Source organism: Eumetopias jubatus, unplaced genomic scaffold (assembly GCF_037043125.1).
Source record: "Eumetopias jubatus isolate StellerSeaLion01/CBP00866 unplaced genomic scaffold, mEumJub1_p1.0 scaffold_15, whole genome shotgun sequence".
In the NCBI taxonomy this organism is placed as follows: Eukaryota; Metazoa; Chordata; class Mammalia; order Carnivora; family Otariidae; genus Eumetopias; species Eumetopias jubatus.
The window spans coordinates 88,907,676-88,929,721 of NW_028274821.1; the positions used below are offsets into that span (position 1 = coordinate 88,907,676).

At 40.0% G+C, this 22,046-nt stretch overlaps 1 protein-coding gene across 4 annotated transcripts in view; it reads right to left on the bottom strand.

The window, feature by feature from the left end:
- The window catches only part of FNBP1 (formin binding protein 1), a 135,182-nt gene that overhangs the window by 24,936 nt on the left and 88,200 nt on the right, over positions 1-22,046 (bottom strand). For 3 of the 4 annotated variants that reach the window (XM_028090473.2, XM_088018853.1, XM_028090472.2), the window contains exons 7-9: positions 7,699-7,827; positions 6,468-6,614; positions 1,739-1,936 (exon numbers count right to left, since the gene is read on the bottom strand). In XM_028090473.2, the coding sequence (XP_027946274.1) occupies positions 1,739-1,936; positions 6,468-6,614; positions 7,699-7,827 (474 nt within the window). Of the gene's footprint in view, positions 1-621; positions 805-1,738; positions 1,937-6,467; positions 6,615-7,698; positions 7,828-22,046 lie in introns of all 4 variants that reach the window. The other variant, XM_088018854.1, reaches the window with a different exon arrangement.

Genomic DNA, 22,046 nt, shown 5'->3' on the forward strand with positions numbered 1-22,046 from the left:
ACTCAATAAATGTCAGTTGCTTATTATCTCAGCTTCTAAAGATAAATCCGGCATTAGGTCTCTTCCAGCCAACAGATATTTCATCACCATCTTATAAGTTCACCAACACAGCTAAAGAAACCACTGTAACCTCGTGCCATCTCCCCTTTGAAGCCCGAAGCTTAGCTCAGAGAGAAGTATCTTCGTGACACTCACATTGTTTCAGTAATTATCAAGCAAATACTTTCTGAGTCTACAGTGACCTCCAATTCCTCATCTCAGATGTCGCTGGCTTTGGAAACTGAATCTAAGCTTCCTTTTTTGGTAAAATCAAGGTAGAATATTAATGACTGAGAGGTTTTAAAAGAGAAGTAGAGAAAAGACTTTCTAAAATGTGCTCAAGACCAAAAGGACTCTGGGCTGGCCGGCTGGCTTTCTCTTCTTCTTTCCATCCATTCTACTTCCTTCTTTCTTCTGTCCTCCTATCATGGTTCTTCTTTCTAGCTATGGTGAATCCCAGGTCCTTACTGTTTCGTGTTATGGGAAAACACAATAGATTCATTCACAAACAAAATAAATCATGCAGAACGACACATGCACCCAGAGCGCACGAGAGAGACGGGATTCCAGAGCAGAACTTACCCCACGCTTTAGGCTCCTGAAGCAGTGGATTTTGGGTTTGGAGGTCATGAACTCGTTGAAGCGATGGGAGAGGGGTTCCTTTTGCTGCTTGGGAGACTGGGGGCCGTTGGGAACAGCAGAGGGTGAGGCAGAGGCAGGGGGAGGAGGGGGAGGCTGATGGGGGGATGTTAAAAGGGACATAAGCTACATGTAAGATGGAGCAGTGACAGAGTAAAATCAGAAACAAGAAGATAAGACACAAAACAAAAATAAGCATCAAATAATATTTGAAATCCAAAGCAAGTAAAACACAAACGATTAAATATTTAGGCCATGGTCCAAAAGAAAACATGTAGAATATGACAAAAATTGGAGGTTTTAGTAAGTAAAGCAATGGAAGAAGAGCAAGAAATCTCTGACAAGAAGCTCATGCAGACTCTCACATGCAAACTACATTTCCGGTTAGTTACGCTAAACCAGTTAAGGGCCAGAAGGGTAAAGATTTCTAAACCATCTAAACCACCAGAGCTTGATGAGAGAACGTAAAGGACCTTAGATGCCAAGGTTGTCAAAACAGCAAGACAGTCTTTGAAAAATTAAATATGCAGTTATTCTCAGGAGAGCGCAGTAATGTGACGCCCAGGTTAACACTGTCATGCACCTACGTACCACGCTACCAAAAGAAAACGCAAAATGTTCATGGAGGTACATGTTAACATGAATTCAAAAACCAAGCTATTAACCCGTGGAAACGATTTCAATCAGAGCTGCTGATAAATTGTTAGAGAAATCCTGCGCAGTGCCCTCTCTCCCAGCCGAGGGGACCAGGTGGCTAGCGGACTTAGCAGTGAAAGGCATGATGGGGAATGGCCGAGAGGTCAGTAGAGGTCAGTGTTAGTGTGGGTGACACGAGTCAGGTGGCAATGCATCTGAAATAAGACAAATGGCCATGGCAAAGGGACCACCACCAAAGAGAAATCATGGTTTAAAATAAAATAGCATTCTAGCTCTTTTTTTTGCATTCTGTGAACTACAGGCTTACATTCTTAAGTTTTGTTTTGTTTTTTAAGACTAACAGAGAAAGTCAAAATCTCCACACTTGATAAAACTCATTTCACACTGGTCCAACCATCAGTACCTTATTTTTTTTGATGAAAGGCCATAACTTTCCTTTGGATTTGCCACCAAACTTGAGCTCTGGTTTGCCTTCTCCTCGGGAATTCGAAAGGCTGTTATCTGATACGGTGCGTTTCATCGGTTGAGTGTAATCCTCAAATTCAATGTCCCCGGGAGGCTCAAACCCGGACTTATAAGCTTCTATTACCAGCTGGGAATCCTGAAATTACACCCATCAAACACGAATGCATTCAAACACATGCAAATACTTTTGACACAACGAATTTTGATGGCTTCATACAGATGCTATTGTAAAGAGTTCTAGCTCTATAGTTATCTATAGAATTTTATCTATATTGATTAATAACAGATTTTTTCTAGTAATATTTTTATCATTAGAAAGAATAAGCACTATTCGAAAAGCTATATGCCTAGCTGAGATGGAAAGATATTCTCAATAACCATTTTTCCGCAGCTGGAGAAACGAATATTAAGTAAGTAAGAAGGACTTTGCTAAAAGCAGAAAAAAATGGGCCACTGTTATGCATTTCCCTTGAAAAATACAGTAATACAGAAGTCTGGTTCTCACCAGGAGTTCTTAAGGTAGTTTAGCATACAGAAAGTCAAAGCAAAGTGTAGATAATCTCTCTCACTTCTTCGGTTCATTGTGGTTCAGGGATATTAATTCATTGCATGATTTTTCCCTACGGATGCATTTGTTCATAGACCCTCCCCCACTCACATGCTAGCTCTCGTCTGTTTTTCCTTTACTGTATCCCTAGACCTAGATGGTGGCCCAGCGAGAACTGTGTGCAATAAATGCTGAATAAATCAATGAACTGAACGCCTACTCTAAGGTGTGCACCCTGCTAGGAACTTTGGGTGCTACATCTCCTCGGGGTCGGGTAGTGCAGACAAATGTGTAAGGCAATCACAACCATAATGTCATAGATAGGATAGACAATGTATACATAAAGTATTACAAAAGCACATGTGATTTGTGGTAACATTTGAAGTCAATGACCATCTGACTTAAAAAAAACACTAGGACGACAATCTGGAAAGATTTCAATTTTTTTTTTTAAAGATTTTATTTATTTGTCAGAGAGAGAGTGCACAAGCAGGGGGAGCAGCAGAGGGAGTGGGAGAAGCAGGCTCCCCGCGGAGCAGGGAGCCCGATGCGGGGCTCGATCCCAGGACCCTGGGATCATGACCTGAGCCGAAGGCAGACGCTTAACGACTGAGCCACCCAGGCGTCCCTGGAAAGATCTCAATTCTTAATACAAGCCCACATTTTGGTATGTCATAGCTATTTTAGCTACTACTTACTTTGTAGATGGACCACAGACTGCTGATTGTCTTCCAATAGCCAACTACCTTCCCGTCTTAGGAATAGGAACCCTGATTTTAAGTGGGGCACCTGGCCACTCACCTAAAGGCTTCATTCCCCAGCCTTCTGTGCAGCAGGAGGTAGCCACCTAAGTTTTGACCTCTGAGATCTCTGAGATGTAGACAGGATGGTGTGTAATTTTAGGAAGACTCTTTAAAGGGATGGCATGGGTCCTTCTCTATATTCTGCTTTCTGGAATTTGGATGCGATGGCTGGAGCTCCAGAAGCCATACTGAGTTTGAAGGTCACATCATCAAAAGCTGTGAACTAGGAGGAGCCTGAGTCCCTGAGAACTTACAGACCATCTGTCCATGCCAGGGCTGGACCCTCTGCCTGCAGACATTTTTTATGTGAGAGGAAAAACAAATCGCCTCGTGTAAGACACTACTGTTCTTGTTACATGCAGTTAAACGTACGCGAGCAGATGCAGATCTATAAGCCCAGGTGTGCCAGTGACTCACTGATGTGCTCTAATGAAAACACGGTCATTTGATACAAATGGAAATTAACCATACATAAATAAACCAGTTTGAAATTCTAAGTAATCATGTGATTCTGAGACTGCTTTAAGGGGGAGAGGACATCCAGTTTGTTGGAGGAGGGGCTAACAGAGCTGATAGCTTTCTGTCCTCCGATCCCATTTAAATAATTATTCAATCACCTCTTTCAAGTCTTTGCGCAAATATAACTTCTTGGTGTAACAGCCAGCACCTCCTAGCATCCTTTCCTACCTCATTTTCCCCCAAATGCTCATCCTGTTTTAACACTCTAAATAAGGTTCTCATTTATTTTGTTACTGTCCTGTACTGTACTGTACTCTGTCTTCAGGGCTGTGCAGGGCACTTGTGAGTGAGCACATTCAAACATGTGCCAGAAACAGTGCTTGCTTTAGAAATAAAAAGCACAAGGTGGTGGGGGGGCGGGGGGAGGGCTTAAGGGAAGAACATGGGTTTGGAACCAGATGGACACATTCACTATGTGGCCCTGGGCAGGGCTGCAACCTCTCGGAATTCGAGGTTCTCCTCAGCGGGTCGTGGTGAGCATGCCACGCATGGAAGGAAGTAGGTGTTCAGTAGATGTTCAGGGAACCATTTCATAAAATTACCATCAATCTTTCTCAAAATGAAAATTTTGAAGGAGGATATGCCAGCAACTAAACATGAAGAGGTGGAGATAAAGAGCATGTGTGATCAAAGGAAAACTAGAATAAAAATAGCAAAGATCAAAGCAGCAAGACCACAACTAACTTTGCTAGGAGCCAAATCTGCAAGAGAAGATAAACTTGAGACGCACCACGAGAACAGAGCAGGGATGTTCGGAAAGAGGAAGGGAATGTTCCAGGAAAGATGATCTGTATGGATTAAGAAGTATCTGACCCTTGAATTCTCAAAAAAGAGCAAAATGAAACATTCATTCAGGTAAACCCCTGAAGGAGGCTGAGGGAGTGAGCCAGGCAGATATCTATGGGGAGAATATTCCAGGCAAAGGAACAGCACGGTAGGAGCATACTTGGGAGTTTTTGAGGAATAGTAGGCAGGCCATTGTGGCTACAGCACTGGGGAGAATACAGAATAGGTGATGTCAGACAGATAAATGGGGAGGGAGGGTGTTCCAGATAGTTTAGGACTTTGAGGCCACAGTGGCTTTGACTTTTCCTGTAAGACAGAAGCCCACGGAGGACTCTGAGCAGAGGAGACACGTGACCTGACTTCCTGTAAGAGAACACCTCTGGTCTCTGTGTTAAGAATGGGGTGGGGAGCAAAGGTGGGGAGACATTAGACATCTCCTGCAGTAATCCAGGCTCTTCCTGCACAATCCAACTGGATGGAGATCTTGGATCAGGAGGGTAACAATAGAGGTGGTGAGGGCTGTGTGGATTCTGAATGTATTTTGGAGGTAAAGCCAACAGGATTTGCTGACACATTGATGCGGGTGTCAGAAAAAGAGGGTATCAAAGATGACTCCAAGATCCATGCAACCGGAAGGATGAAAATGCCATGACAGAGAGAATGAAGACTAAAGGAGGTACAGGTTTGGCAAGACAGATCAGGAGCTCCATTTTGGATACGCTAAGCTTGAGGAACGTAGTAGACATCCAAGTGGAGAAGCCACTGGGCAGCTGACTGTATGAACCTGCCATGGAGGGGACAGGTCCGGGCTGGGAATGTAACATGTGTGATTCAGAGTTGAGATGGGACTTAACGCTCCAAGAGTCTACGGATCACTCTAAGGAGCGAATGTGGAGAGTACACAGGTCCAAGATCAAAGCCCAGGGGTACTCCCAAGTTAAATGGTAAGAAGAAGGAAAACAAGAACAAGCAAAGGAGACTAAGTCAGTGAGGAGAAAAGCCATCACAGTATGGTTTCCTGGGAATCAAGTGAAGGAACAGCAGATAGGAGGGTGGTCAAGTGGGGGCCGGTGCTGCTAAGAGTTCAAATTCTTGGATAAGAACTTGAATGAAGGAGCACCTGGGCGGCTCAGTTGGTTAAGCGACTGCCTTCGGCTCAGGTCATGATCCCAGGGTCCTGGGATTGAGCCACGCATCGGGCTCCCTGCTCGACAGGGGGCCTGGCCTGTTTTTCCCTCTCCCTCTGCCGCTCCCACTGCTTGTGCTCTCCTGCTCTCTCTCTGCCAAATAAATAAAATAAATAAAATCTTTTAAGACAAAACAAAACAAAAAAAAAAAGAACTTGAATGAAGACTTAGAAAAGACCCTTGGATTTAGCAACATAAAAGTCATAGGTGAAAAAGAATGATCAGGGATAAAATGGGAAAACAAGGCTCCCATAATGGGAGAAATATCCTATAAATCTAGGGTGCTCACAATTTCCCAGATAAAACTGTTGTTTTATGTTATGACATCGCTCTTTGTTAAATATTTGGTTTTGCAAATTAATAGATGTTTGTAAAAGCCTATGCTGGTATCCTAGTTGATTATTTTGTTGAGGGAAATAGGTTTCTAGGAAAGTAATCCAAATGAATGACACTGGCCCTGAGTAGTGTTCTCAGACAGACGACTGTGCCCTGGAATAAAGAATTATCTGACCTGCAAAATGTCAAGTGACCTAAAGAACCAGATCCCGATGTGGGGAGTTACTCAGCCAACTGACAGGAAAACAATTTAATTCTGCAATGTCTCAGACTTACCTGTGTTTTCTGGAAAAGAAATTTGAGAACTAAATCCAAAATACTGAGAGTTGAACAGAACACTCAAAAGTGGTGTTACCACTGCTGCAAAGTACTCGTGAGCACTGGAAGCTACTACCCATCTCGAGATGACTCAGTGAGGTCACTGTGGACGGCGGCAAAGAAATAATGGAAGTCCTTCGTTGTAAATTAAGTCCAAACTACAATACTTACATTCTTCTGATCGATGGATTCGGCTGCCTTTACTATTTCATCCAAGCATTTCCCAATGATCGGAATCACCTGCCGGTCCACCTCCGCATAGGTCTTCATCGAGTCCCCGATTCGCACTATCCTCCTTTCCTCCATCTCCTGTATTTTCTGCAACATTAGATTTTGTACGAAATTAATTTGGTCCACTCTGACTCACGGAAGTTGTTTTCAGTGGCCTTGTTACCTCGAACAAATAGTCTGGAACGGAAATAGGCCAACTGGTAGGGTTAGAGCTACATGATCAATCATTATGATTATTGCCTCCATCTTCATCAGCTGTACACATATTTTAAGAGTTGTTAGGCTGTCCAAATGTATACTTTATAGGATTCCATCCCAGTTTCAGTGAGAACACCAAGCTCAAGTGCTTTTATCATTGACGCCATTTGGTGATACATTTCAAACCTCTCCTCTGCCTTTGATCGGGTATTTCACTTTACCAAAAGCCTGGTGTTGGTTAATGGTCTCAACCCAACACGGGCTGAGAGGTAACTGTGTATCTTCCGTCTACAGGCTGGAGGCTCTTGTTTCCTGTGTGTGTAGACATGAATAAGCAGATACTTATTTTTTCTACAGCTGGACCCCAGTTCACAAGTTGTAAAAGATTCCCGAAGTGGGAGAACACGTCTACAACTTTTCTCATGCCATTTCTGACAACTTAAAGTAGCCAAAAGAGAAACAATCCAAAGAAAAGGACTGTCATTTGTTCAAATTCTACAACCGTATGAATTCTGCTAGGAACTCCTAAAATTAAGTTGGCATTTTATAATCTGAATGGTCCTTTTAGCAAAGAGGGTGCTAATCTAAGAATTGTACTTCTAAGACTAGCAAAGAGAGGCTGCAGGTGCAAACCGAGGACATCTGCAAAGGTCACTGATTAACCTTGAGATTAATATTATATTTCATCTTATTGCCAGTCAATGCTTGATACATATATATATCCTTTTTTTTTTTAAAGTAGCTCCATGCCCAGAGCAGAGCCCAACGCAGGGCTTGAACTCACGACCCTGAGATCGAGAGTCAAGCGCTTAACCGACTGAGCCACCCAGGTGCTCCCTGGATGCTTTCAAAAGTGACTTCAGTTTGAGGAAGTTTAGAATTCTGTAAATACTCAATATAAGCCCAGCAATCATGATTCCAAAGCCATGTGTCTCTAAAGGCAAAGCCAATCTGAGAAGCCTGAATTACTTACCTGAAATATGTTGGGGATGTGAGTATGGTAATATTCATGCTGCTCGTGGTTGAATTTCTGGAGAATTGATGAGTAATCTGCTTTGCTGTCCTCTGCCATTTGGTGACGTACTTGAGCTTGCTGTCGCGCCTTGGGGCAAAAAATGAGAATACCCCCATGTTTAGATATAATAAGAGCCTAGAATTGCAAACCAGAGGGGTTTGCAGTCAAATTTACCTCAACTGTGTTATATTTTGCAGGTGTTATTTTCTAGAAATTGTTTAGAATTTGAATTTAGTTTAGTAAGGATGTGCATCCCTAGTTTTTCACAAACCCTACCATTCTCCATTGTCTTAACTTGGCATTACTTTCTAGTTTGACACAAGTGTCCCTATTCTTTATTGTCTGTACTTGGCCCAATTCACATATTTATGTTACCTAGATGGCCCTTGTGGGAATCTATGCTCATATATTTTTATAATAGTACATATATTTTATATAATATATATAGTTTTTTTTTCTTAAGGAGGGGATGGAGGAATCCATAAAATGTTTTTAAGATTTTATTTATTTATTTGAGAGAGAGAGAGAGCATAGAGGGAGAGGGAGAAGCAGGCTCCCCGCTGAGCGGAGAGCCTCATGAGGGGCTTGATCCCAGGACCCTGAGATCATGACCTGGGCCGAAGGCAGACACTTAACCAACTGAGCCACCCAGTCACCCCAATCCATAAATTTTTTCATCCAATTCTCAATGGAGTTCATGAATTACAAAGGCATAGGAACCACGATCTATATGGACCTTTCCAACACTTCCATGATGTTTATTATTATTTTTATTTATTTATTTTTTAAAAAGATGTTATTTATTTATTTATCAGAGAGGGAGAGAGCACAAGCCGAGGGAGAAGCAGGCTCCCTGCTGAGCAGGGAGCCCAGTGCAGAACTGGGATCATGACCTGAGCCAAAGGCAGATACTTAAACAACTGAGCCATCCAGGTGTTCCTATTTTTATTTTTTTACGTAATCTCTACACTCAACATGGGGCTTGAACCCAGAGATCAAGAGTCGCATGCTCCATGAATGACCCAGGGAGGCACCCAGGTGTTTACTTTTAGTATACAGTTTAAAGAAGTAGTAAATATGGCGCCCTCTTTGTGTTTTTTGCTTGTGTATGAGTATGTGCTATTTTGTGTTTTCCTGCATTGATCTTCTCCTAAATAATCAGTAACAAAATTCGTACATTTGTTTCTCTCTCTAATTCATATTTTGATTAATCACACACCCACACGAAAGGGGCAATTGTTGACGAATTGCAGAATCGATTTTATTTTATTTATTTATTTTTTAATTACGTAGGCTCCACACCCAACGTGGGGCTTGAACTCATGACCCCGAGATCAAGAGTCACGTGGTCCAGTGACCGAGCCAGCCAGGCGCCCTTGCAGAATTGATTTTAAAGCTTGAACAAGAATGCCCGTAAACTCTGAAATCATCCACAAATACCACGGATGGTTACGCTGGAGATCCCACCTTGGATTCATCTAGCACTTTGGAGATGTCTTGAGAGATGTGACCTCATGAAACTCTAACACAGTTTGAAGTTCACGCAGGGCAAAAACCACCCCCTGTCAGATGAAGAGTGGCTTGGCCGGCAGGTGACTTGGCCGGCTACCACACCAAGCCAAAAACACAACAGGAAAAGGACCTTGTTCCAACATAACTACGGGAACTTTTTGTTTCTTTGTGTGTTTTTTGTTTTGTTTTACTAAACCCACTCGTTTTTTAAATGGACAAAAAAGAACGCGGACACATTCAAAAGTAAAGTCAACGCCCCACTTTCTGTTTGATCATCGGTAGCATCTACTATCAGATTTTCCGCATCTTGGTGTTCTTTATGGTTTCCTGCCTCTGTGACTTGGAGGCTTCAACTGATTTTCACTTCCTTGACACATTTCACTCATCGGCGTGTTGGTGAAAGCCCAGCGTGGTCATTCAGAGCTGCCTCCTTCATTCTCTTCTCGAACACTTTTCAGACAAAGGTTAACAATATAAATATTGCCAAACTGATTTCCCTATCACCTGAGGTTCTTTTAGGTTCTCAAGGCCTTTAGCGATCTCAAAACCATTTTTATCCACTTCTCATCTCCCCTTGGTTACTTCAACGGCCATATTCTTCCTCTTTGTCGGCAGCCTGTTAACTCCCTTCCTGACCATATGCTCTGGCTTCCGCTTCTGCTGTGTCCACTGGTAAATATATTAATCTGGCCCCCACAATGTTAAGTCCCCAGCTACCCTGAAATATCTATGCCCTTCCAGTATACACTAGCCCTGCTCTGTTTAAATAATAGCTTTCCCACCTACGTGCATACCATCTGTTCGTCTAATGCTTCCAACACAAAAAACCTTTTAACTCTTTCAATTACTTAAGAGTTTTATCATGTATCACTTTGTTATGAATATGAAAAAAAAAAACCCAAGGAAACTCCCAGGTAGACCTCAAATTTCTAAAAAATTCTCTATTTCGTTTACAAACATTCCTCAGAAACAGAGAGCTGAATGTCATTATGCACGTGTAGGTATGTACATATGGACATGTACACACACACACACACACACACACACACACACACACACACACACACCCCACGAGCAGATACGAGCTTCCTGACGATAAACCCATCTTACGAACCATGAAATGTTTTACTCATGAGAACCGGGGCGCCCTGCTGGAGGTACCCCACTACCATCTGCTGGAGGTACCCCACTACCATCTGGTTGGAAGTGGCAACGATCCTCTCAGTTCCCCTAAATCTCTAATAACAATGTGTTCACTTGGGCTACATGATTGCTTTCGTTATCATATTAACTCATAATAGTTTCACGAGGCCCTTTACAAATTTTATCTACAGCGATCCCAAAACCTAACTAGGGACCACTAGAGGGGAACTGTGGAAGAAGCTGAAATCAGGAATAAAGTATAAAACTCCAGCCCTGGAAAGTTAGCTGAGTAGAAGAAAACAAATCAGACAATCAGAGGGAATGGGTCTACCTGTTATGTTAAAGAAGCATGATCTCTCCCCAGAGAGGAGATGCCCAAGAAAACATGCCCAAAGGCATGTTTTTCTTGAATGCAAAAATGTGGACATAAGGTTGCAAAGTGTATGTATTCCTATACAGTCTTTGTAGGAATTTTCCTACAGTCTTTCTCTCCCTCCACCCCCTCTCTCTCACTAACAGGATAGAGAAGCACTTAAAAGCAGTAAAATATAGTCGCACATCAAATTCGGCAGGGCTGAGGCAGGAAGACAGGACAGTCTTGTTCTCAATCCCAGCATCCAGCTGCTTTGAATTAATACCCACTTTTGAATCCCGGGCCCAGGAATGTGCCATTGTTCTGACCAAGTTTTACTATGGAAAATCTATTTTTGTTTAGTAAGCTGTTATGTTTATTTTGCAACGGAATTAGAAGGAATCTTTCTCTAAAACTAGCATTGAGTCAGTTACTCATTACAAATACATTTTTAAAAATATCTTTAAAAGTGCTTTTGAAAACTTATCCAGAGTAACCAGTAAGTAACTGGATATTTTAGAGAGTGCACCTCCTAGTCTAAGGCTAAATGAAGATCATAAAGATCACTCTTTCTCCTCTCTGTTTAAGTCAGTCTAAAAATAGTGACTATCACCTTCAGGAGGTACTTCCTTCCCAAGCCACACCATAAGCTTGTATCTTGCAATTAAATTAATCATTCTAAGAACACAAAACTGCATCTTACACCAACACGACTATAGGGCAGGGGGAAGTTCAGAGGATTTTTTTTTTTTTAATGAGTCAGTTATAGAATTTAGAGAAAATATTTTTAAAAAGTCCAGAATGACCACAATCGCCTGAAGCTGTAAATCACAGACATCTTTGAATAAGATCTAGACCACTTTCACTGTCGATCAGAAAGGCTGAATTTAAACTTTAGAATTTCTTTGACAAACCCTTGGGAATCTCCCCAAATAAATCCAAACAGGCCTATGTATGTACCTCTTGAGTATGACTTCACTGGCTTTTTACACGCCCCCTCCAAATGTCCTATGGAAGTAAAACTGGATTGCCCAAAAGGTCAGAGCTGCAGTTTCTAAATAAAGAAAACAATAATTTAGAAACTGAACTGCAGCCCGATGCTTCTAAATCCTAATGGGTTTAAAGATAAAAATACTGTAATCCATTTAGTTAGTTAAATTTAGACTATTAGCATTGGCCAAAATGTGCCACGACTTCCTGTTCAGTTCAGTGTTATTTTTTTCCCTTAATATTTCAGATATTAAGGAAGAAAACAACACTGCTGGCTGAATCTCAGCTGTCATGAGCAGAGAATATAAGGCGTACTAAGAAACATGTTTGCTTTCACGTGGGGCACATGGTCAATTTGCTTAAGAAATTATACACTTAGGTCTTTTCTCAGGGCTGCTCATGGCTTTTGACCTTTTCACAAAAATGGGCAAATATGCACTGGCTCCATTTATATATTTACTGTAAATAAATAATGAGATTTATTAATTTTTTGAACATGGTCTCAGACCTCCCACATTTTTATATACACTGCTGTTCCTTAAGTGATAAACCATTTACTGCAGCAGTGTTCAGAGGTTTTGGAAAGCCATTTTTTTCCTTTGTTAAAAGCATGTAATAGAACAAATTTAAAAAGGCCCATCCTTTGCTTCCAAAAATCTGGGGACAGCAGTGAGGAATAATTTACAGTAACCACTGGTAGCTCAAATGACAGTAAAGGTTCTCCCAGACAGCTGTATTTCGATGTTTTATTTCATCATTATCATAAAAAGAAACCAACTGTATTTTAGGCTGGACGCAATAGGGGGCTAAATCGAGATTTTATTCGGAATTCATGATTTTGCACCACTGCCAGGCTGCCCATAATTATTATCCAATAGCTGGAGACCTGGGGCGGCTACAGAGCTTGACCGCCATCACCGGGATCCAGAAGGGTGAGCAGCCTGGGCTAGAGGCACAGCAAGGATCCAGTGGGTCTCTTGGCTCCAAATTCACCCCCCTTCAAACCATCTGAGCCACTGACTTAATATTGTGGATAAAACTGGTGAGCCTGGCTGATTCTGTCAGTACAGCGTGTGACTCTTGATCTCGGGGTTTGTGAGTTCAAGCCCCACACTGGGTGCAGTAGAGATGACTTAAAAAAAAATATATGGTGGATAAAATTAAACTTATCAAATTTAATAACCTGGGTTTTCTGGCATCTCTCGACCTTTAGTTCTTTTTTCACCCGATTACAAAAATTTGCTTGCTGTAAATAATTCCCATTTACAGAAATGGGTGGTTTAGAAAGTCAAAGTGCTTGCGTATTCCTCTGTCTGATGATCACTGGGAATGTGACAACCTGGAGTCCTTAATTTGTGATCTGTGAAAACTGAGAGCAGATAAGGCAGCCTGGGGCAAGTCAATGGGACGTTCCAGAAGCACAGCTGCAGTGATGTCACCGAATGACACCAGCACGTTACAATGATCCCCAATCGACAGCTGGCAAACTTGGTGATTCTCAGAGTGGCAAGGAGCTCCGACCAATAGCGCACCCTTCCTTTGGACACGGCCGGGTTAATGAGAAACACGCATGCTTTGGCAGCATATGAGGGGAGGAAGGGGCCACTGAATACTCTGACCTATTTTCTAGGTACTTTTAAGATCCATAAAAACGGCAACTGGTGGGGACGCCTGGGTGGCTCAGTGGGTTAACCATCTGCCTTCGGCTCAGGTCATGATCCCAGGGTCCTGGGATGGAGTCCCACATGGGGCTCCTTGCTCAGCAGGGAGTCTGCTTCTCCCTCTGCCTGCCGCTCCCCCTGCTTGTGCACTCTCTCTCTCTCTCTCTCTCTGGCAAATAAATAAATAAAATCTTAAAAAAAAAAAAAAAAGCAACTGGTGGAGAATCCCTGAAAACTCTAGTTGGTATACTGGATTTCTCTAGGATTGGTCAGTAAAGCTCATCTCCGAGTCCTTGACTCAGCAATTCTATTTCTGGGAATTCATCCTCATGAAATCATTTTATTCATTCACTCATTTTTACGTTTATTTACTTTCTAAGTCCTCTCCACACCCAATGTGGGGCTTGAACTCACAAACCCCAAGATCAAGAGTTGCACGTTCCACTGACTGAGCCAAAAGCCAGGCGCCCTGCTAATGAAATCATTTTAAATGTTCACAGAAGATATCCATCACAGTATTATTTATAATAGATAATAATTTGAAGCAAATGCCCAGTAATGTCATTGGTTAAATATATCTCATACCCTTGACGGCCTAAGGTGTAGCCTATAAAAAAAAATTGTAGAAGAGTATTTAATGACTAGGGAAAATGAAAGCTGTATGTGATTTAAAAAAATATTTTTTAAGTTTCCAAAACAGTATTCACAGCACAATTCGATTATTGTAAAAATAAGACATTAATAGTGATCACTTCTTATACGAGTGATTAAGGAATATTCTATTTTGCCAAAAAGATTAGTTAAAGAAACAAATTCTAATGCTGAATTCCAGAAACTTAAAAACTGAAGAGGTATGGCTTGCCTTTGAGATCCACCCACCCCCCCAAAGAAAAGAAAAAGAGAAAAAGAAAGAAAAAGAAAAAGAAAAAAAGAGTTCTAAAAAGATAATGTAGCAGGAGGGATACCAGCAAAGGAAGAGATGAAAAAGTCCTCTGTCTGGAGCAATGTTGTTATATGATAAATGGCATTGTTTAAATTTCCCAGCAAACTGTTGCATCTAGAATACATTTTTAAATTCAAGACTAAGAATGCATTTAAAAATTCCTATTCAGACGGAGTGCTGGGAGTTTTTGTTGGAGCCTTCCAGGCCTGGGACTTGCCAAAACAATGAGTCTGTCTTTGATAAATTATAAAGGCAGCTAAAATACAAAACAGAGAAAAACTTCAAAATAAGTTAACCAAAGAAATATGCTTGAAATATTTCAGCAATTTCCTGATTTTTTTTTTCCCCAACAGTCTTACAACTTCTAGTCCCAGTATTGTAGGTTACTTTGGTGCACAGTCACTGAAACAGAAGGAGAGTACAGGGAAGATAGCAAATGAGACCAGCATCTCAATCCCTCATGGGCCATTCACTTGCTAAACAGTTTTAAGAAAAGGCCTTCTGTTCCCCTCTACCCTGGTTGCCTTATTTGAAAAGTAGAATTTGAAGTATCTATGTACTCAAGGTGAGTGACCATTTCTGCTAAAAGAGAAGCCAATGCTGATATTGTTCATTTTGAGGTTGGCAGTGCTCCAGGGTAGGCTCGTCAAAAATTTGGTATGAGCTCAGAGATCTTGGTAAAATATAAATCATGGTCTCCAAGACTTGGCTCCCTTCTCTTCCCTGGTTTCTAATGCCCTGTCATTGGCAAGAGACTTGAGTTTTCAGTTGTGGCAGGGCAGAAATGGATTACCTCTTTCTCTTCTCCCTCTCACCTTAATAACTTCACCCCAGAATATGACACTCATAAGGTTTCAGATACATACAGCTGAAAATGACAGCCTAGATTCTAGAAAGTTAATGCCCAAACGATCATTCTCTATGGCCGTGGTGCTACTGTGAAGAACAAAAATACGGAATGCTGTTCTAGAAAAGATACATTCCTCAAAAGAGGAAAAAAAATAGTCATGTTACATTCCCCAGGGAAAGAAGAGAAATACAGGCTTCCTGTTCTGAAGAGATCTGATGTGTTTTTGGTGGTAGGTTAGCAGCTATTCACCCTGAGTATCCAAGTCACAGTAGATGTTTAATCAGTATGGTTTAATACTAAAAATCTTCCATGTGGTATTCAGCATATCTCATCAATGAGTTCAAGACATAAGACCACAGGCCCTTTATTTTAATCTCAATGTCCATTTCTCTGTTTTTCTTTAAGCTGGGTGACACCTAACAAAACTTCTCTAGTGACCAGACAAGACAGCAAGGAAGCTTGTTAAGGTCTCAGGCTATGGGGTGGAGTAGAGGAAGTGCGTCCTCTGAGCAACAAAATCTTAAACTTGTATGTATTATACAGATGGTACAAGAATTCCCGACCCAAGTAATTAACATAAAAAGTAGTCCCAGGTTGTCTGGAAGAAACCAATATAAAATCTTGCTGGGTTTCATATAATCCTGCTTTTATGAGATTCTCAGGGAAAAAAAATCCCTATTGAAGACACACTCATATGAAAAAGACAATAATAGTCATAAATGCACAAGGGAATAAACTACCGTGAGAGGTGATACAATAGAAAAATTATCACCATAAGAATTGAAGCTAAAAGAACAATTTGGAAAAAAATATAAAACAAGAATATGTAAATACTTTATTTATTTGAGAGTGAGAGCATGGGGGAGGGGCAGAGGGAGAGGGAGAAGCAGACTTCCCATGCTGATTGGGGAGCCCAATGTGGGGCTTGATCCTATCACCCTGGGATCATGACCTGAGCCAAAGGCAGACACTTAACAGACTGAGCCTCCCAGGTGCCCCCCTTTTTTAATACCTTATTTTACTTACTTATTTATTTGAGAGAGAGAGTGGGAAAATAAGAATATTTAAAATAATTAAAGAAATAAAAGAAGCAATAGAACTCACAAGGAAATAATAGACATTATAAAGATGAAGCATATCTGAGAAAGAACCAAATGGAATGTCTAGAAATAAAAAATACAGTCACTGAAATTTTAAAATGTAATAGGTGAGTTAAATAATAGAATAACTGAAGAGAATTCATGAAGTAGCTAAGAAAGTTACACAAAATGTAATATATAGAGATAAAGAAAGGGAAGGAATGAAAATGAAGTTAGGAGGCACATGGAATAAAATAAGTTTCACACACAATTACTGTGAGTCCCAGAACCAACAATTTGAGAGAATGAAACACAGGCAACATTTGAAGAGTTAACACCTGAAAGCTTTTCCTACATTTACAAAAGGAACAAACTCCCATTTGAGCCCCAAGCAGAAATATGAGAAATAAAAATGTGTATACTTTGAAACATCATAGTGTTTCACCAAAGGCAAAGATAAGGTCCTAACAACCAGGGAAGGAAAGTCAAATATCTACAAAGGAATACAATTAAGTAGACAGCCAACTTCCCAAGAGGAACGATCAATGATAAAAGACAATGGGATGATATTTCAAAATATGTTGAGAGAAAATAACCGTCAGCTGAGAATTTTACACCTAGCTGAACTATCACACTCGAGGGAAGGCAAAATAAAAACATTTCAGACAAATTATGAACTTAATGCTCACAAACCCTCATGGAAAAAAAAGTAAAACAACATATCATCCAGGAAGGAAGAAATGTAACCCGGAAAGGAATCTTATAAGAAGTAACGACACTGGCCCTGCCTTATATGTCTTCAGCGGTTAACAGTAAAGAGCTCATTTAACATAATCTAGTAGCCACTTAAGGCTAATGATAATTCAAGAGCTTATAGCCTTACCCTTTTTATCCAAAAGAATTCTAGAGGGGGTTAAAAGCCTTTTAGAAAATATAAAGCCCTTTTCCAGTGTGAGTTTTTTGAGAAGGACGTTCAATAGCATTTCATCAGGGTCATGTTCATTCTGCCATTTGGCTTTTCTTTTAATATCTGTCATAATCTGTTCTCATTTCATCTCTCCAGGAGATCCTACTCAGCCCCCTGTCCCACCAGGCAGGTCAACATGGGTAGCATGTTTCCCACAGAGCCCTGGATGGGGTTCTTTCCACTCAGTTGCTCTCTGTCTGCTCCATCTTTTCCATTTCTATACATCGTTCATCTTCATGCCCCAATTCCATCCTCAGGCCTATCTCAACAACCTGTAATCCGCACAGAGCTTTTACAGATGCAGAATCCACGAACGACTTTGAACTCCCAGTATTTGCTGCTCAGAGGGTCGGGTGATTTTACATACGATGTATCCCATAAACCATTTTTTTTAAACTGCTATTGTTCTAATTATCTTCACCATGCAGTTTGGCATATAACATATGATACTCTAGCTTATTCTCCAAGGGACTCAAGTTTTCCTTGTCTCTCCATTTCATCATTATTGGCTAACCAGGGCCCTCATGAAAGGTACCTATTGTAATCCTATTGATGCTATGCATTATTTGTTCAATAAATATTCTTGTGGAATGCCTACATGCCTAGAATGTTCAAAATATCAACTGATTCACAGTAGGTCAAAGGAGTGAGATGCAAGAGGAAGGAGTCAGAAGTAATCAAAACAGAAGGACACAAACAGGCAAAATACAGATGATGACAACAGTGTTGACCAATTAACTGCGGTCCAAAAACAGTCCTCTCCTTTATGTATATCACATTCCACTTAAACCTCACAACAAGCCCTTGTGGTGCACAATATTATCCTTATTTCACAGACTAGGAAACATGCTCAGAGATGAAGCAAACTGCCTCATGCCATACCATTAGTGAGTGGTAGATACAAGATCCGAACCCACTTCTATGTACTAGCAAGATTAAGAACGAGCTCTTGGCCAAGCAGGCCATTCATTATCAGTGAAAATTAAAATATTTTATTAAATGATGGGGCACCTGGGTGGCTCAGTCAGTTAAGTGTCCAACTCTTGATTTCGGCTCAGGTTGTCATCTCACAGTTGTGAGATTGAGCCCTGAGTTGGGCTCTGCACTGGGCATGGAGCCTGCCTGGGATTCTCTCCCTCTCCCTCTGCCCCTACCCACCCCCCCAAATAAAATAGAATAAAATAAAATAAAATAAAATAATTTTATTGAGTTGCCATAAGAAAGCCTTTAGAACAGTGAGTGTTAAGTGTCTGAAGCTACATACACTCTCACATACACACATCAATAAGTGAATATCATTTTTATGAATTTAATTCATTTTTATTTTGTATGCATATTCATATGTTCATATATAATATAAATATTTAGATTCATATTATTTTTATTTAAGTCATCTTAATCATCAGGTCTGGGGTATGAGAATGTCCTACTGGGTTCCATTACTATGTTGCAGATTAACTTGGAGTTTGTCAATGGTTATGCTTTTAGGAACACTAAAACAAGGCTAAGGCAGATTCTCATGTCAGCATTTTAATGTAAATAAATAATGCATACTGGAACTATTTCATTGAAGAGGCTTTCAGAAGTATTTCATCTCTATATAAATTCACTTTTGGTAACACCTCCACCCCCAACATTCCTGATATTCTTGAGATTTTGACCTTTTGACTTCCTTGTTTCTTTCTGGATGTTTATTTAGCCAAACTCCCTTTTTTAGCATAAAAACCACTTACTTCAGAAATAAGTAAATGAAAATTAAGGTTTACAATATAGAGATAGTAGCAATTGGTAGCAAACGAACTAAAACTTGGAGCTGAATGCAACTTGCATACTTTTGTGTGGAACACTTAACTGCAGTAAATAATTGCACGTTTCAACATTCCTATCACAAATGCATTTTTTTAAAGTTTATTTATTTATTTATTTTTAGTAATCTCTATCCCGAACATGGGACTCAAACTCATGACCTGGAGATCAAGAGTTGCATGTTCTACCAACTGAGCCAGTCAGGTGCCCCCCCAAATTCATTTTTAATGGTAAAACTAACATGGAATGTCACAGCCTTCAAAAAAACACAAAACTCATCCTACTAATATTCACTTATGACACAGATCAAAGTTATGTCCTGTTTCCAAATATAAATACAGTTATTCCACATCTAATAATTGGAGAAAATTTCCATTAAATTCCATTTCCCATGTGAAGTGTCAAAAGAGGAAAACATATCCATTACTACCCAGGACAAATATTAAGAATCGAACAACCAAAACCATTCAGGATGTTCATTTAATACAGGCATACTGAGAGAAAAAAATACACAGAATAAAAACTCTACAGATAGAGACACGAATAAGAGAATAACAAAAGTGTTTTCTCTAGAATCTTTGATTTGAACATTGATCCACTTATAGCAACAATATCCATTTTTGAGAGTCTCCTTTAAATTGTACACATTTTTCTCTCGTTGTAAATAAAAAAGCATTTTAAACCAAAAGATCAAGCTGCAGTTGCAAAATGTATTTCCTGCATTCAGACTAACCACTTCCTCTTTCAGAAAAATTTTTTGGTTGTTTTCTAAACTGTTACGGTGAACAATTCCTTCAGATACCCAGTCAGACATTTGATATGAAACAAATTTGGGAAAAGCACTCAAGATATTACCACGTTCAATAAAGATGTCAAACCTCACAGAGCAAGAGCAGCGAAAAAATTTAGTAGTACAATTCCTTATACGTACAATGACTAAAGTAGTCATCTTGCAAAAGGCTGTTTCCCCAAATGGTAAAAAAATTTAACACTCTGCTATTCAGCTGGCTTCAGTTAGAATAGAAGTAAGCCTACCCTGTCAGTGCTTACGGAGCCCTCAACACGGCTTCCAACTAAAGAAACCTTCCTCAACTGCTACATTTCATTTGTTTTACTGAGATAATTATCAAACTGATAATCATTCAAAGTAAATTCCTTCATTCTTATGTAAAATTAGCATAGATTATTATTTTATTTTTCCCTTTAAAATATTCTATTATGTAACACATGATATAAAAAAGAGCACGTGTATTTTATTATAATTAGAAACATGAAGTTTTATCACATACTCCTTACAATTCTACCTTCATTCATAAGTGGCTCAGAAGTTCCTAATCTACCTCACAATAGGGACATCTCTGTAGAATTTAAAAAGCAAAGAACATTCACAGCCACGTAATTTAGAAGCCATAATATTACTCAGAAATGGAAATGCAAACTCCCGAGAAACTGATCCGCTCTTCGGAGTGCTGATGGTCGGGATTTGAATTTAATTTAACTTTTAAAACATTTCCTCAAATCAGGTTATATAACAACACTCATGAGTAAGCCCGGTAAGGTAACGTCTCCCATCATATAGAGAATTCCTCTGGTTAGCCAATATTCAGAATTGCATTGAATCTGAATAAAGAAGCCATGTTAACTGTTTCATGGCAAACAACTCCCTATAAACTTCCGTAAAAGATTCCTACAAGATAAATGAAACTAGACCTCTAAGAAGGAGAAACTGACACCAGAGTTTAAAAACATAACTTGAACTCACTAACAATTGCTGTAGCTACTTGTAACCACTAACTGCAGTTTTTGTTAAACAATATCCTATTTTGCATTTAGAAATTATGTAAGAGCCAACAGTCACAAGGCAAGGGTGAATTAGAGAAAGGGAATTATTCATTGCCTGACATGGGTGAACTCCGTGTAATGCATGCATTTAGAAAACACTGTTCTCTCTGTTCAGAAATATTAGTTCACATTCCATTCATTTTGATAACCTTTTCCTTTTTCATCCCAACACCACACTAACCAACTGCGGCTCTATCAGAATGCAGAGATTAGGCACTGCTCCTCACCCAAGTTTGTCTGGCTTGTAATTCTTCCAAAGCAGAGTGACAGATAAAACCTAACTATAAAGGCTTTGTCACCAAAATGCCATTGAAGAGTTGGTTAGAGGGCAAATGGGAAAATTCACAACAAAGAGAGTTGAGTACCAGGAAGAAAATGAAAGCCAAGCTCCTTAAAGTCAAGGAATGTGTGATTATGTGCCGCCAACTCGGCCAGCACACAGTCTCGGTGGATAATGGGTCAGGGAATGAACGGTGAACACGAACACTTTGCAACTTAGGCATTCTTCAACCCGTTACATGTTTTTTGAAAATGAGACTGAGACCATGAAGTCATGATTCCATTAGAATTCCCTGAAATTAAAAAAAAAAAAACAAAAATAGGTACAGGGTAACTCCATGTTTAAACAGAAATAGACAAGTTCAGAATTTAGTTGGGTAAAAAGCTGTACCAAGCAGAAGCAAAGTGCAAGAAAAGAATTAGCAGAAACATTTTTATAAAATAAACGAATAGTTACTTAAAATTCTGATTCTTCCAAAGAAATCTCCAAACTACATAAAGGTTGAAATATTGACTCCATTAAAAAGTAATCAGTTGCCCATTTGTCTACACACTATGCTCTAAACCTGCCAAAAAAAAAAAAGAAAAAGGGAGACTAGATGAAGAGTTTAATTGCTCAGGGTGTCAAGGAACAACGGTCTTTTGGCACCAAGTCAGTTCTGATGGTGCCGGGCTTCTGAGAGATGGGGCCAATGAGAGACGGTCTCCTGTGCAACTAAGCATGAGCCTTAAAAATGTGTGACTTGGAAACAATAATATTCTGGCTGTCTAGGCTTTTCCATTATACAACACTATTTTGATAGCAATGATGAAAATTGTAAGATAAAGCATCACCCACCTAACAATTAAAGGCATACCAAAAGGCTTTACTGAGGAAGTAAA